This window comes from Acipenser ruthenus, chromosome 35 (assembly GCF_902713425.1).
Source record: "Acipenser ruthenus chromosome 35, fAciRut3.2 maternal haplotype, whole genome shotgun sequence".
NCBI classification, from domain to species: Eukaryota; Metazoa; Chordata; class Actinopteri; order Acipenseriformes; family Acipenseridae; genus Acipenser; species Acipenser ruthenus.
The window spans coordinates 3,218,243-3,234,995 of record NC_081223.1 but is presented as its reverse complement, the minus strand read 5'-3'; the positions used below and the strand labels follow the sequence as shown (position 1 = coordinate 3,234,995).

General features: G+C 40.7%; 1 protein-coding gene across 1 annotated transcript in view; it reads right to left on the bottom strand.

The window, feature by feature from the left end:
- Positions 1-14,363: 14,363 nt before the first annotated feature.
- The window catches only part of LOC117395487 (vacuolar protein sorting-associated protein 45), a 46,582-nt gene continuing 44,192 nt past the window's right edge, over positions 14,364-16,753 (bottom strand). The window contains 2 exon segments of the mRNA XM_059007299.1: positions 14,364-14,520; positions 16,556-16,677. Coding sequence (XP_058863282.1) covers positions 14,385-14,520; positions 16,556-16,677 — 258 coding nt within the window. The 3' untranslated portion in view covers positions 14,364-14,384.

The following is a 16,753-nucleotide window of genomic DNA, read 5'->3' as shown; positions in this document are numbered from 1 at the left end:
CTAACTGGGGCTGCAGCCGGTACAATCTGCAATCTAATCTGTAAAGATGCACACATTACAGTGAGTGTGGAATGGAGTTCTCAGTGGAATTTGTAGGGTTTTTTTGGTACGATCGCTCATAAAAGACCTCAGTGCTACACTTCCCACTGGAAGATTTCATGGACATTGAAAACACAAGAGAGCTCTCGGAATCACAATAGAGCTCTCAGAATCATGTCTAATCTCAAAGTACATCCGGTACTCCAGTGTAACCATGAACCTGTCCCCCTGGAACACTCTGTCTCTAGTGGAAAATGTTGCAGGGGGGACAGGTTCATGGTTACACACTGGAGTACCAGATGTACTTAACAGAGGTTAGATGTGATTCTGAGAGCTCTATCGAGGGGTACTTTAATCTTCAGCATTTAAAAATGATACAACGTGAAATCAAGATAGTCAAGTTAAGATAACTCTGATATTTCAACTCTGATATTATATAACTTTGTTTGAAACAAACATGAATGGATTTTCCTTTGTTAACTTTACTAAGAAGACCTGCTTTATCTACAGACAGTGGAATATGGAGCTGGAGGCAGGTACAGGGTGCCTGATGACTCTCCGTGTCTCTGCAGTAACGAAAGCTGTGACACAAGACACCGTCCTGCGCTGAATAATTGAAGGCTCCGAGGTGGGGGGGGGGGGAGGGCTACAGATTTCTACAGTTACAGCCATGGGGGGGTGGGGGGGCTGAAAAACATCGTTGAAAGAGAAGCTACTATTCTCGACACTCCGTCTCTCCCAGCATTCCCACTCTCTCTCGTCTGCCACATCTCCTGTACTAAGTTGGGCTAGTCGATATCAAACTACTGGCGAGACTTTCTGATGGTCAGACAACACTAGTTTGATATCCATGACTACAGATGCATCAATAAAATCGATTGATTGAATACTGATTACTGATCACCATGGCTTTTCTTGTGTGAGCCGGAGTTAAAAATGCATTGATTGATTTATAGCTACCCAGCAACTGTTGCCTTCCTTGGTCCTGTTTGTATTTGTTTTGTGATGAGAGACGGCAGAATCTAATGAAACCCAAGCTATCTTCATGCTTTTCAATATTGAAGTATTCTCCAGGCATTGATTATTGTTGATTAGCTGCCCGATACTCCATAAGGAAACTGACTGCTGATTGCACCTCTGTTTGTGACACACACCTCATTCTAATAGAAGTGAAGCACAGAAATGTTTCAGCCATGCTTGCATCAGCGTTAAACTGCAGAGTATTGAAATATACAGCTAGGTTTAGCATCACCCTATAGAATTAACTCATTTAGCTTCATAAAGTTGAATGAAACCTGCTGAATAATGTTAGGTTAACATATTGAATAACATACCGCTTTGGAGTTTTCCTTATACTTAACAAAAAACTGTCAAATTGAAAAATGTGACATTTCCAAATCTAACACGAAATACTGTACTACTATTATGGCTTCTGGTATTTTGCGATATCATTTGGTAGTTTCTTTGATTACATGATGTTAAATAAAATATCTCAGTTATGTTCATATAGTTGTTATTATGTCTCAATCCTAAAATTCTAGGTGATGCTAAACTTTTGGCCAGAGCTGTAGGGAGCAGAATGGAAAGGCAGTTGACTGCGGAGGTTCCAGCACAGCTGCAGTATTGAAGAACACACACAAGCTGTTTTTATATGGGTGATTACAGAATCAGCGTGAGTCACACTGCCATACTTACAGTGTACACAGCGATGTACATAAACATTTCATATTTAAGAACATTACAAATACCACTATAAATAGCGTACATGCAATCAATGACCGTTAAGGATTGGTCAGTATTTCAGCGCATCCTATCTAGTGTGCAGACGTCATCCTGCCCCTAGAACACAGAGCACATCTCTGAAGTTAAAGCCACCCTGTTCACACACTCCTCAGTATCAGACAGAACTCTTGAGTAGCAAGTTAATACGTTGTGTGTCTCCTATTACCACCGAAACTGCACGACAGGGCATCTCTTAAGCAATAAGGGACGCCCTGCACGCTTCGCATTAATAACTTAGAACAGATTTCCTTTTTAAAATAGATGTGGACTACTTTTAGTAGCTTTAATACCCTTATTATTTTGTTAAACTTTTTATTTCTAGTAAGTTGTCACCTAGAAACAGGAATGCATGATTGAGTGAAGCTATGGACACACTTTTGCAATGTTTTCAACAGTGTTTATCTCAGAATGCATTTATTTTCCCAGGATGAGAAAAAACTGCAAACAGTTTATGTTGGACACAGATTTTTTTTTGTATTTTTTTCACTTCAAGCCCAAGGACAGACTGCTGACACACGCTGGATTGAGCAATATACAGGAACATGAACTATATGCAGAAGTAGAATCAACTCACAAACAGGTGCTGTTACTGGACTGTGTTCTACTGCTCGGTTACTCATTTGAGGGCTGTGTTGAAATCATTTCATATTTCAAAACCACAGCAGTAAGCAGAAAAACAACATTGCACTTCGGGGTGCATGAATAGTGCATTGAATCACGACAGAGCTCTCAGAATCATGTCTATTCTCCAAGTACAGCCGGTACCCCTGAGTGTAACCATTAACCTGTCCCCACCCCTGCAACACACTGCCCCTAGTGGATGTATGAAATGCATCAGTAAGAAACGCCACACAGAACCAATGTGGTATTCTCTCCCATCCACTAGGGGGCAGGTTCCTGGTTACACGCTGGGGTACCGAATGATCATTTAGAGCCGTGGTGTCCAATACGTTCGCCACTCACCACATGTGGTGAATCGACCACAGATGTGGCAAATTGATGCTTTTCATCAGTTATATATATATATATATATATATATATATATATTTTCTTAATTTCGAAACAATATTCGAAATTTACGTTAATGTGTGTGGACAGTTTGAAAAGCATTTCCAAAGCGCTCGAGTTTGATAGGAAGTTTCCTCTTGGCAACCGAAATCGAGTCGATGAAATCGCTCGTCTGAAGTCAAATATGAATCAGCAGCTGGTGACTTTGGCTGGATACAAAGCGGTGTGGATTCTGAACAGAAGACAAAAAACGACATCATGCAGAAGGTTCGAAATCTGCAGCTGAGTCAACAGATAGTTGCTCATTGATTGCAAGATTTGTTGCAAAATCTTGAAGCCCAACTGCGTGCTCAGTTGAAGAACTGTGTGTCTTTCAGTGGCATTTGACGATTCATGTGACATCCGAGACACTGCACAGCTCCTTTTCTGGACTCGTTTGGTGTCAAAAGACGTGGAGATTCAGGAAGAAATGCTGGCAATTTGCGGGCTGAAAGACCGCACTAGTGGTGTCGACATTCTTGACGCTTTCAAAGGTGTCATGGAAAAGTCTGAATTGGATTTGAAGAAGTTAGCTTCAGTCACGATGGATGGTGCACCTGCGATGATTGGACAAAAATCTGGATTTGTCAGTCTGTTGAAGCAGCATCTGACAGAGAATAGCCTTAATGGCGATGATATGGCCTTGTTTCACTGCATTTTGTACCAAGAAAATCTTTGTGCTCAAATGGCGGGGAAAGACACGCTGAAAGATTTGATGGACACGGTTATGAGACTTTCTTGCCAAGAAAGGAACACTGGCAACTTACGCTGTGATTGAGGATGAAGCGTGGCAAAGTGACTTATACCTATCCCCTGATCTGTGCCTTTCAACAACTGTGTCCCGGAGTTCTTTTGAAAGCACCTTGGTGCTCATGGTTGAGTCTTTACTTTAAAATGCACTACCCAGCAGAGGAAACCTACAGGAATTGCTGAATTTATCCTGAAATCATGTGAATCACTACAATTTAACACAGGTGGAGGCCACTTAACTTGGTGTGTGATTTTGAAGGCGATTGGTTACACCTGAGCTAATTTAGGATTGCTATTACAAGGGGGGTGGACACTTATCCAACCAAGCTATTTCAGTTTTTATTTTTAATTAATTTTCTCCAAATTTCTAAAATATTTTTTTCACTTGGAAGTTGGGGTAGGATGTGTAGATAAATGAAAAAAAAAACTTTTTAATGCATTTTAAATTCCAGGCTATAAGGCAACAAAAGGTGAACATTTTGAAAGGGGGTGTTGACTTTCTATAGGCACTGTATCTGTAAATCAATTTGAGATATCTGTTTAATTTTTAGATATCTCTAACTGATTTACAGATATCTTAAAATGAATTGTATATATCTTAAAAACTGCACAATTAAAGATATCTGTAATTCAATTTGAGATATCTCGAAATGATTTGGAGATATCTTTAAATATTTCAAGGAGTATCATACGCTGAAGATTTAGACACTCTCACTCCCTCCACCCCCACCACCTGTTGGACCGGCAGAGCATTTTAGAACTCACTACTCAAAGGGTTAAATGCCCCTTACTTGGCATACATTTTGTTGTGCCCCCCCCCCATCAAGCACCAAAATTGTACTTTCAGATACAATGTATAAAAGTTGAAAACACTTTTTGTATCATAAATGTAACATTTAAAACCAGTCTATAAATCTCTTTTTTTTTTTTTTAAAACTTGGGAGCCAACATTTAGCTGACAACTCAAAGCCGGATTTCCAAAAAATAAAGCAGTGAAGTTAAATCCTTTTTTTAAACTTGCCGATTCAACTTTTACCTAACAGATAAATCTGAAAAACACGAACGTTCAGCAATTAAATTTGAAGAAATGAAACTGTGTTTTCACAAAAGCATTTAAACTAGTACAGAAGCATTTAAACTAGAAAGGAAGGGGGGAGAAAACAAAAAAACAGAAGGGAGACTACATCAAAACAAGAGCAACAACTCAGGTAAGACCACTATTAAATGTATTTATCTTAATGCTAGAAGTCTCAGAAACAAAATGTTAGAACTTGAAGCTACTGCACTAACAAGTAACTACGATGTGATAGGTGTTACAGAAACTTGGTTGTCTGAGAGTGATGGAGACGAATATAATATTAGTGGGTACACACTGTATAGGAAAGACAGGCAGGACAGAAGAGGCGGAGGGGTAGCGCTATACATAAGAAATAGTCTTGAAGCCCAAGTGTTAAATCAGGACAAAGAAAACAATGCAGAATCAATATGGGTCAGAATAATGGACAAAAATTCAAAGGGCATAATAATAGGAGCATGCTATAGACCGCCAAATTCAGACGCTGAGCAAAATAATCTGTTATACAATGACATTCGAAATGCGTGTAGAAAAGGAGAAGCCATACTAATGGGGGATTTCAACTTCCCCTGTATAAAATGGGAAAACCCGATGGGGGGCACGACGGACGAAATTGAAATGGTGGAAATGACAAATGACTGCTTCCTAACGCAATTTGTCAAGGCACCGACTAGAGGGGAGGCATGCCTTGACTTAGTCTTTTCAAATAATGAAGACAGAATAACTAAAACAGAGGTCAGAGAGCCATTGGCAAACTCAGACCACAACATGGTCTCATTTGAAATATTTTTTAAAACCCCAAAAGTAATGACTAAAGCTAAGGTTTATAATTTTAGAAAAGCAAACTACGAAGGTATGAAACAGAGACTAACAGAAGTAGATTGGAGTAAAATAGAGAAAACATCCACAAAAAAAGGGTGGCTGTTTTTTAAAAATGTAGTACTAGAGGCACAAAACAATTACATCCCAAAAGTAGACAAATCTAAATCTAAAACAAAATGGCCAAAATGGTTTAATAGATCAATTAAAAAAAATATTCAGCGAAAAAAGGCACTTTACAGAGCGTTTAAAAGGGACCAAAAACAAAGCACACAGAAAGAGTACTTGGAACTGCAAACACAAGTCAAAAAGGAAGTTAGAAAGGCCAAGAGAGAGATAGAAATCAATATTGCTAAGGGGGCTAAAACCAATTCCAAAATGTTTTTCCAATATTATAACAGCAAGAGAACATTCAAAGAGGAGGTTAAATGTCTAAGAGACACAAATGGCAAAATCATAGATGAAGAAAAAAAATAGCAAATATATTAAATGATTACTTTTCACAGGTTTTTACAAAGGAGGACACGGACAACATGCCCCACATGTCGACCTGTTCCTATCCAGTTTTAAATAACTTTAGCATAACAGAGGCAGAAGTGTTAAAGGGACTAGGAGCTCTTAAAATAAACAAATCCCCTGGGCCGGATGAGATCCTCCCAATAGTACTCAAAGAAATGAAAGAAGTTATTTACAAACCGCTAACCAAGATCATGCAACAGTCTCTTGACACAGGGGTTGTACCAACAGACTGGAAAATAGCAAATGTAATACCAATCCACAAAAAGGGAGACAAAACCGAACCAGGTAACTACAGACCAATAAGCCTGACTTCTATTATATGTAAACTTATGGAAACTATAATAAGATCCAAAATGGAAAATTACTTATATGGTAACAATATCCTGGGAGACAGCCAGCATGGTTATAGGAAAGGGAGATCATGTCTAACTAACCTACTTGACTTTTTTGAGAATGCAACATTGAAAATGGATAACTGCAAAGCATACGACATGGTTTATTTAGATTTCCAGAAAGCTTTTGACAAAGTCCTGCATAAAAGATTAATTCTCAAACTGAACGCAGTAGGGATTCAAGGAAATGCATGCACATGGATTAGGGAGTGGTTAACAGGTAGAAAACAGAAAGTACTGATTAGAGGAGAAACCTCGAAATGGAGTGAGGTAACCAGTGGAGTACCACAGAGATCAGTATTAGGTCCTCTGCTATTCCTAATCTACATTAATGATTTAGACTCTGATATAGTAAGCAAACTCGTTAAATTTGCAGACGACACAAAAATAGGAGGAGTGGCAGACACTGTTGAAGCAGCAAAGGTCATTCAAAATGATCTAGACAGCATTCAAAATTGGGCAGACACATGGCAAATGAAATTTAATAGAGAAAAGTGTAAAGTATTGCATGCGGGCAATAAAAATGTGCATTATAAATATCATATGGGTGATAAGTGAAATTGAAGAAGGGAACTATGAAAAAGACCTAGGAGTTTATGTTGACTCAGAAATGTCTTCATCTAGACAATGTGGGGAAGTTATAAAAAAAGGCCAACAAGATGCTTGGATATATTGTGAGAAGTGTTGAATTTAAATCAAGGGAAGTAATGTTAAAACTCTACAATGCATTAGTAAGACCTCACCTAGAATATTGTGTTCAGTTCTGGTCACCTCGTTACAAAAAGGATATTGCTGCTCTAGAAAGAGTGCAAAGAAGAGCAACCAGAATTATCCCAGGTTTAAAAGGCATGTCGTATGCAGACAGGCTAAAAGAATTGAATCTATTAAGAAGACTACGCGGCGATCTGATTCAAACATTCAAAATCCTAAAAGGTATAGACAATGTCAACCCGGGGGACTTCTTTGACTTGAAAAAAGAAACAAGGACCAGGGGTCATAAATGGAGATTAGATAAAGGGGCATTCAGAACAGAAAATAGGAGGCGCTTTTTTACACAGAGAATTGTGAGGGTCTGGAACCAACTCCCCAGTAATGTTGTTGAAGCTGACACCCTGGGATCCTTCAAGAAGCTGCTTGATGAGATTCTGGGATCAATAAGCTACTAACAACCAAACGAGCAAGATGGGCTGAATGGCCTCCTCTCGTTTGTAAACTTTCTTATGTTCTTATGTTCTTAAAATAAATATTTATTTTGCTAGCTATATCTGAATCTTAAAGCGCTTGATTTGGCATTGTACGTTGCAAGCTGCTCTTACACTCAGAGAGCCAATGTCTCTGCTTCCCCGCCTCCTCTGCATACTACAATGCCAAAAAATGTACACATTTCAAAACTTAAGAATTTGTTTATTAAGCTAGCAAAAACACTATTAAAATATGAATACATGGAAGCCGCATTTCAGCTCTGTTCACTGCAGTTTCACTGACACACTCGCCACTTCGAACATCCTTTTTCTGGTTCTACAAGTCCTAGAGTGATCGTCAAAGGCTCACTTGAAAGGTAAGAACTCATTATCTGTTTTTTTTTTTGTTTGTTCTTTTGCGCACCACTGCTACAGAGAAGTCTCTTTGGTAATGACAATAAAACAGGGAGCAAGTTTCTATTCCAGTACAAGCACCCCCTGTGCATTACTGAACTGTCACTTATTGACTCCTCCATTATTTAAACACACAGAAAGGTGATACAAGATGTACCCTTAACAGCCAATGAGAGTGGACTGAAACACAAGAACGCCAGGGAGCGTCAATCAAGTGCAAACTGAATGAGAACAAATATCAACAATATACAGTCAACCTTCTGGCAACTGCTGCTTAATCCCCAGGCTCTACAGGACTGCACAGACAGGCTAGATGCAGCCTTCTATACACACCTGCCCATTTCAACTCAATTGAATAATTCATTAATTGGACCTCCAATCAAGGCCCACAGCTTTCTCCATTCCATTCACATTCTCACATGGAAACTCGTGTTTAAACAGGGCTATAAATTAACCTTTTCCTGAGCTCATTTAATATACACACATTTAACAAAGACACTATTCAGCATTTATACCAGAAATAAAGTAAACAAATAAGAGAAAGAAAATGCTGCTATTGATGCAGTTGGTAGAATTCTGCACATTAATACTGCAGAATACAAATCAACACTGTCACGGGTGAGAAGTCTTCACCTCGTCACACAGCCCTGTACCAGGCAAAGTGACATTGAGAGGTCTTCACCCGGTCACACAGCCCTGTACCAGGCAGAGTGACATTGAGAGGTCTTCACCCCGTCACACAGTCCTGTACCAGGCAGAGTGACATTGAGAGGTCTTCACCTCGTCACACAGCCCTGTACCAGGCAGAGTGACATTGAGAGGTCTTCACCTCGTCACACAGCCCTGTACCAGGCTGAGTGACATTGAGAGGTCTTCACCCGGTCACACAGCCCTGTACCAGGCAGAGTGACATTGAGAGGTCTTCAACCCGTCACACAGTCCTGTACCAGGCAGAGTGACATTGAGAGGTCTTCACCTCGTCACACAGCCCTGTACCAGGCAGAGTGACATTGAGAGGTCTTCACCCGGTCACACAGCCCTGTACCAGGCAGAGTGACATTGAGAGGTCTTCACCTCGTGACATTGCCCGGGGCTTGTTGCGCAGGGAAGGACGAGGACAAAGTCATTGATTGATCTCAGTACTCAATTGGAAAGTGATAGTTGCATAATCACATTTCTAGCTAACAGCAGTTTCTAGACTGTTCCTCTCATTACACAACATCTGTAATGTACTATCGCAGGTAGGGTTACCATATGACTAATAAGAACATAAGAAAGTTTACAAACGAGAGGAGGCCATTCAGCCCATCTTGCTTGTTTGGTTGTTAGTAGCTTATTGATCCCAGAATCTCATCAAGCAGCTTCTTGAAGGAGCCCAGGGTGTCAGCTTCAACAACATTACTGGGGAGTTGGTTCCAGACCCTCACAATTCTCTGTATAAAAAAGTGCCTCCTATTTTCTGTTCTGAATGCCCCTTTATCTAATCTCCATTTGTGACCCCTGGTCCTTGTTTCTTTTTTCAGGTCAAAAAAGTCCCCAGGGTCAACACTGTCTATACCTTTTAGGATTTTGAATGTTTGAATCAGATCGCCACGTAGTCTTCTTTGTTCAAGACTGAATAGATTCAATTCTTTTAGCCTGTCTGCATACGACATGCCTTTTAAACCCGGGATAATTCTGGTCGCTCTTCTTTCCACTCTTTCTACAGCAGCAATATCCTTTTTGTAACGAGGTGACCAGAACTGAACACAATATTCTAGGTGAGGTCTTACTAATGCATTGTAAAGTTTTAACATTACTTCCCTTGATTTAAATTCAACACTTCTCACAATATATCCGAGCATCTTGTTGGCCTTTTTTATAGCTTCCCCACATTGTCTAGATGAAGACATTTCTGAGTCAACATAAACTCCTAGGTCTTTTTCATAGTTCCCTTCTTCAATTTCAGTATCTCCCATATGATATTTATAATGCAAATTTGTATTTCCTGCATGCAATACTTTACACTTTTTCTCTATTAAATTTCATTTGCCATGTGTCTGTCCAGTTCTGAATGCTGTCTAGATCATTTTAAATGACCTTTGCTGCTGCAACAGTGTTTGCCAGTCCTTCTATTTTTGTGTCATCTGCAAATTTAACGAGCTTGCTTACTATACCAGAATCTAAATCATTAATGTAGATTAGGAATAGCAGAGGACCTAATACTGATCTCTGTGGTACACCATTGGTTACCTCACTCCATTTTGAGGTTTCTCCTCTAATCAGTACTTTCTGTTTTCTACCTGTTAACCACTCCCTAATCCATGTGCATGCATTTCCTTGAATCCCTACTGCGTTCAGTTTGAGAATTAATCTTTTATGCGGGACTTTGTCAAAAGCTTTCTGGAAATCTAAATAAACCATGTTGTATGCTTTGCAATTATCCATTTTCAATGTTGCATCCCCAAAAAAGTCAAGCAGGTTGTTAGACACGATCTCCCTTTCCTAAAACCATGCTGACTGTCTCCCAGGATATTGTTACCATATAGGTAATTTTCCATTTTGGATCTTATTATAGTTTCCATAAATTTACATATAATAGAAGTCAAGCTTATTGGTCTGTAGTTACCTGGTTCAGTTTTGTCTCCGTTTTTGTGGATCGGTATTACATTTGCAATTCTCCAGTCTGTCAGTACAACCCCTGTGTCAAGAGACTGTTGCATGATCTTGGTTAGCGGTTTGTAAATAACTTCTTTCATTTCTTTGAGTACTATTGGGAGGATCTCATCCAGCCCAGGGGATTTGTTTATTTTAAGAGCTCCTAGTCCCTTTAACATTTCTGCCTCTGTTATGCTAAAATTATTTAAAACTGGATAGGAACAGGTCGACATGTGGGGCATGTTGTCCGTGTCCTCCTTTGTAAAAACCTGTGAAAAGTAATCATTTAATATATTTGCTATTTTTTTTTCTTCATCTATGATTTTGCCATTTGTGTCTCTTAGACATTTAACCTCCTCTTTGAATGTTCTCTTGCTGTTATAATATTGGAAAAACATTTTGGAATTGGTTTTAGCCCCCTTAGCAATATTGATTTCTATCTCTCTCTTGGCCTTTCTAACTTCCTTTTTGACTTGTGTTTGCAGTTCCAAGTACTCTTTCTGTGTGCTTTGTTTTTGGTCCCTTTTAAACGCTCTGTAAAGTGCCTTTTTTCGCTGAATATTTTTTTTAATTGATCTATTAAACCATTTTGGCCATTTTGTTTTAGATTTAGATTTGTCTACTTTTGGGATGTAATTGTTTTGTGCCTCTCGTACTATATTTTTAAAAAACAGCCATCTCTATTTTACTCCAATCTACTTCTGTTAGTCTCTGTTTCATACCTTCATAGTTTGCTTTTCTAAAATTGTAAACCTTAGCTTTAGTCATTACTTTTGGGGTTTAAAAAAATATTTCAAATGAGACCATGTTGTGGTCTGAGTTTGCCAATGGCCCTCTGACCTCTGATTTAGTTATTCTGTCTTCATTATTTGAAAAGACTAAATCAAGGCATGCCTCCCCTCTAGTCGGTGCCTTGACAAATTGCGTTAGGAAGCAGTCATTTGTCATTTGTGTCCATTATTCTGACCCATATTGATTCTGCATTGTTTTCTTTGTCCTGATTTAACACTTGGGCTTCAAGGCTATTTCTTATGTATAGCGCTACCCCTCCGCCTCTTCTGTCCTGCCTGTCTTTCCTATACAGTGTGTACCCACTAATATTATATTAGTCTCCATCACTCTCATACAACCAAGTTTCTGTAACACCTATCACATCGTAGTTACTTGTTAGTGCAGTAGCTTCAAGGTCTAACATTTTGTTTCTGAGACTTCTAGCATTAAGATAAATACATTTAATAGCTGTCTTACCTGAGTTGGTCGCCCTTGTTTTGATGTGGTCTCCCTTCTGTTTTTTTGTTTTCTCCCCCCTTCCTTTCTAGTTTAAATACTTCTGGACTCCATGTACACAGGCACAGTTCAGGCTGTTCAACACACGCCGTTTGGCCTTCTGGTTTTCTTTCCACCCAAGGTCTCAATTGCTTAATTGAACCAGTTATTTATCTTAATTGCTCAGTGCTAACATTTTGTTCCAGGTCTTTAAACATTGAGGATTTATTTAAAAGATACCCCAAAAAATCTGCAGGACTGTGGCTCTCCAGGACCAGGATTAGCCACCCCTGCACTAGCCTGTCTACTAAGGCCAACAAGATGCTCAGATATATTGTGAGAAGTGTTTAATTTAAATCAAGGGAAGTAATGTTAAAACTTTACAATGCATTAGTAAGACCTCACCTAGAATATTGTGTTCAGTTCTGGTCACCTTGTTACAAAAAGGATATTGCTGCTCTAGAAAGAGTGCAAAGAACAGCAATCAGAATTATCCCATGCTTCAAAGGCATGTCGTATGCAGACAGGCTAAAAGAATTGAATCTATTCAGTCCTGAACAAAGAAGACTATGCGGCAATCTGATTCAAACATTCAAAATCCTAAAAGGTATAGACAATGTTGACCCTGGGGACTTTTTTGACCTGAAAAAAGAAACAAGGACCAGGGGTCACAAATGGAGATTAGATAAAGGGGCATTCAGAACAGAAAATAGGAAGCACTTTTTTACGCAGAGAATTGTTAGGGTCTGGAACCAACTCTCCAGTAATGTTGTTGAAGCTGACACCCTGGGATCATTCAAGAAGCTGCTTGATGAGATTCTGGGATCAATAAGCTACTAACAACCAAACAAGCAAGATGGGCTGAATGGCCTCCTCTCGTTTGTAAACTTTCTTATGTTCTTATGTTAAGTTGTTCTTATAACTTTACAGAATTAAAAAAAAAAACTCAGTGTCCTATACCAAAAAATTACTACTTGATTAGTCATCTTTCCTATACCACAAAGTTCCGAGCGTAGTTATATTTCCAAGACCTGTATACAGGTCTGCATGGAGACTGCTCCCTCACTCCCGAAGAGAAAGGGTCCACTTTGCCAACCAAAGACAGCAGCAACCTTAAAACTTTGTACAAATCTGGGGCTAACCAACTGATTGATTGATCTCCTGTCAGAGAAGCAGCCAAGCTTTGCCGACAAAGAGAAACGTCAGTTGTGCAAATCACAAAGCAGTCTGCATCCAGTGATGCGCGCAGGGCGGCTATTTCTGGATCTTCCTTTTGTTGTGACCTCTGGCACGGGCCCCGGTTAGGATGCGCCGGCTCACTGGAGCAGAATGGAGACAGCGGGACAAAGAAGAAAGGGGATCTGATCTAATGGCTGCTACAGGACTATCAAGGAGCAGGATTCGATATCATGGCTGGTGTAACGGGTAGTGTGTGTGATGCACGGCCCTCACCGATTCTGTCCTGTCGAGGAGGTGAGATGAGGTTAAAAGCTGCGTATATCACCTGTATTTTTTTAATGTTTTTCAAAACTGCACTTAAGACCTCACTTTTAATTCTTCGCTATACAGTGAGTGCAGCCCACAGCTCCCTGACCACAAGCAGCTGTTTTCATCTTGCTTGTAATCCCTGCCTTCAACAGACCCCTGTTCCTGAGCCCACTCCCCGAGCACAAGGGGGGGGGGGCAGGGATTCCCAACAGCTGTCATAACCCCATCTTAGCTTTCACTTTCCCTGCAGGCTTGAGAATCTGGCACCCAGCCCAGCGATTTCAATCAAAAGCCCTTTTACACATTGCTGTAATTGCACAAGGAAACAAACTGTTGATTGTTAAGGTTGGTGCAGCAACTCTCTCCCAGACATTCACAACATTCTGCATGGCATGCACAGAGTTCTAAACCCCCTTTGTGCAGCAGAGTGGCCCAGTGTTTCCAGCTGCCTGCTCGTTAACCTTTTCACTGGCTACAGCAAGAGCCTTTGTCATTCTGTACAGTCTCCAGACCCAAGAGCAACTATGGCGACAGTGGTGCTAAAAATAAACGGCTAACGAAGAAAAACAGGTTGATCAACCCCTTCGTTTCTTATATACTGTAACCTCTATGTCAAAGCATTTGTCTAATTGTCTTAGTTTCAAGTGGTTTCACTTCAGTAAGATAGGGATGGAAATAAGACTCCCTTTCCATAGTTTTACTATGAGTTCAATAAGACACACCTGAACTTGTTACCTATACACATTGTGGCTAATCAAGCTTGTATTAAAACATGGAATGGGTGAAACTGCTACGCAATAGGAGTCTTATTTCCATCCCTGTAACACCAAAGGCAGCATTGGCTACAACATTTCTCCACTCATCTCAGTTTGGTATTAACAGCAACGAAGGCATCAGCTACCACATCCCTACTTGTCTTCATTTCTTGTAGTTATAAAGCTAGTCTGCATGACGAGGTGCCCAGCAGTGCCTCCCTCACCTTTTGGTGTTGTGGATGGTGGTTCCTCCCAGAACGACTCGGACCCCGGGGGTGCTGCGGTTCAGGCTGTACACACTCTGCGCCTCTTCGTACGTCGCACCTCCGATTATAAACACAACGATATCCTGCGGCCTGGAGAGAGACACACAACAGAGCTGAGTGAGAACACAGTTCAAATCACCAGAGAGATTGGCACACCATTCAGAGCACACATCAATCACCAGGGAGACTGGCAAACCATTCAGAGCACACATCAATCACCAGAGAGAGACTGGCAAACCATTCGGAGCACACATCAATCACCAGAGAGACTGGCAAACCATTCGGAGCACACATCAATCACCAGAGAGAGACTGGCAAACCATTCAGAGCACACATCAATCACCAGAGAGACTGGCAAACCATTCGGAGCACACATCAATCACCAGAGAGAGACTGGCAAACCATTCAGAGCACACATCAATCACCAGAGAGACTGGCAAACCATTCGGAGCACACATCAATCACCAGAGAGAGACTGGCAAACCATTCAGAGCACACATCAAATCACCAGAGAGACTGGCGAACCATTCAAAGCGCACATCAATCACCAGAGAGAGACTGGCAAACCATTCGGAGCACACATCAATCATCAGAGAGACTGGCAAACCATTCAGAACATATATCAGTCACCAGAGAGACTGGCAAACCAGTCAGAGCACACATCAATCACCAGAGAGACTGGCAAACCATTCGGAGCACACATCAAATCACCAGAGAGACTGGCAAACCATTCAGAACACACATCAATCACCAGAGAGACTAAAAAATGATATTGCAAAAGTCTACCGGAAGCCATAATAGTAGTGCATTATTTCATGTTAGACTTTTCAATTTTTGTCAGTTTTTCATTAAGTATATGGAAAACTACATTATTAAGCAGGTTTCATTCGACTTTAAGAAATCAGAATTAGTTAATTCTATAGGGCGATGCAAAACGTTTGGCCATAGCTGTAGGTGCAGAAAGACGGGCCAATGTAAAACAGAACTACATTCTTTTGACCATGTGAAATGTTCTCTTTGAGCTGCTGCCCTAACCCTGACCCCAGTTAAGAACTCATTTCAATCTTAAGATCAGTATTGGAATTCTATCAGCTGGCCCATCACTGAAAAGCCTGGCCTGTCTTTCTGCACCTGTGCCAGCTCGGATCAGCAGACTCCACGGAGCTCTCTACACTCAGCACTGACACTTTGTCTGTGCTCCCCACACTAGGAGGAGCCGTCCTGGCTCGTTTCCCCGGGAGGGACAGGTGTGGAGGGGGAGCGTGGATCACACCCTGCCCAAGATCACACACTCAGCTGCTAAGGGGTCCCGCACACCTGTTGTTGTTAATGCAGCTGATCTAAGGGATATTTAAAACACCAACGTTTAATTTAAAAAAAAAAGGGTCTAGTAAGGTTTGTGACTTTGTAAGCATGTGTGTGTGTGGAGATCTAAACTATTAGTTCATCACTGTGGATAGGTCGATCCTAACTCGGCCTGTCCTGTTTTTTTTTTGTTTTTTTTTTTAAACTATCGGACCTTGATGCGATGTGTTGCTGTAATTATTGTTTTTTCACAATTCGACAAGTGTTTCTCTAGATGAATGCAAACCCATTCAGACAGATAGACAGGCTACTATACCCAGAGATTATGTCACAGTTTAAAAGAGCCTTAGCAAGTTCATCCCAATCTGATAAGCAGGTCTCTAGACATGTATACAGTGTGAACTGTGTGAGTACAGATAATAATAATAATAACAATAATAATAACAATAATATTCGCTGAGAGGTTAAACGGATTGAAGTGGTTTTTATCTTCTATTAAACTGTATTGCTCTATTTAAATTACATTGTTAAACCATATGATGAAAGAAAGGAAGGAAGAAAGAGGTACAAAGATGAATAAAGACAGATAGCTGTCCTGTCGCCTCCTGTATTTAGGACCTCGTTGTGCCGATACTCTGCACAGCGACACAGAGCCCCTGAATGAAGTGAGCTGAGAATGGCTCTCGAGGGATCAGTGAATCACACAGGGCTGCACACTGCAGTGCGATGAGAGCACCTGGGATAGAAGTCACTGAGAAGAGCAAAGGAGCTGTGATGGGTGAGGGGTAGCTGTCTCACAGTGTGCTGCTGTGAGGGGTACCTGTCCCGCAGTGTGCTGGGTCCCAGGTAGGGGTACTGGCTGTCCTTCAGTCTGCCTTTGATCAGCTGGTCCAAGGTCTCCTGTAGAAGAGGCTGGTGCTGTGTGTACACGTTCTCCACCCCCTGCACAGACAAGCACACACAAGCACAGTGAGAGGCTGCTGCTGTATAGTCTGCTGCAGTCTACAATCTGCTTCTG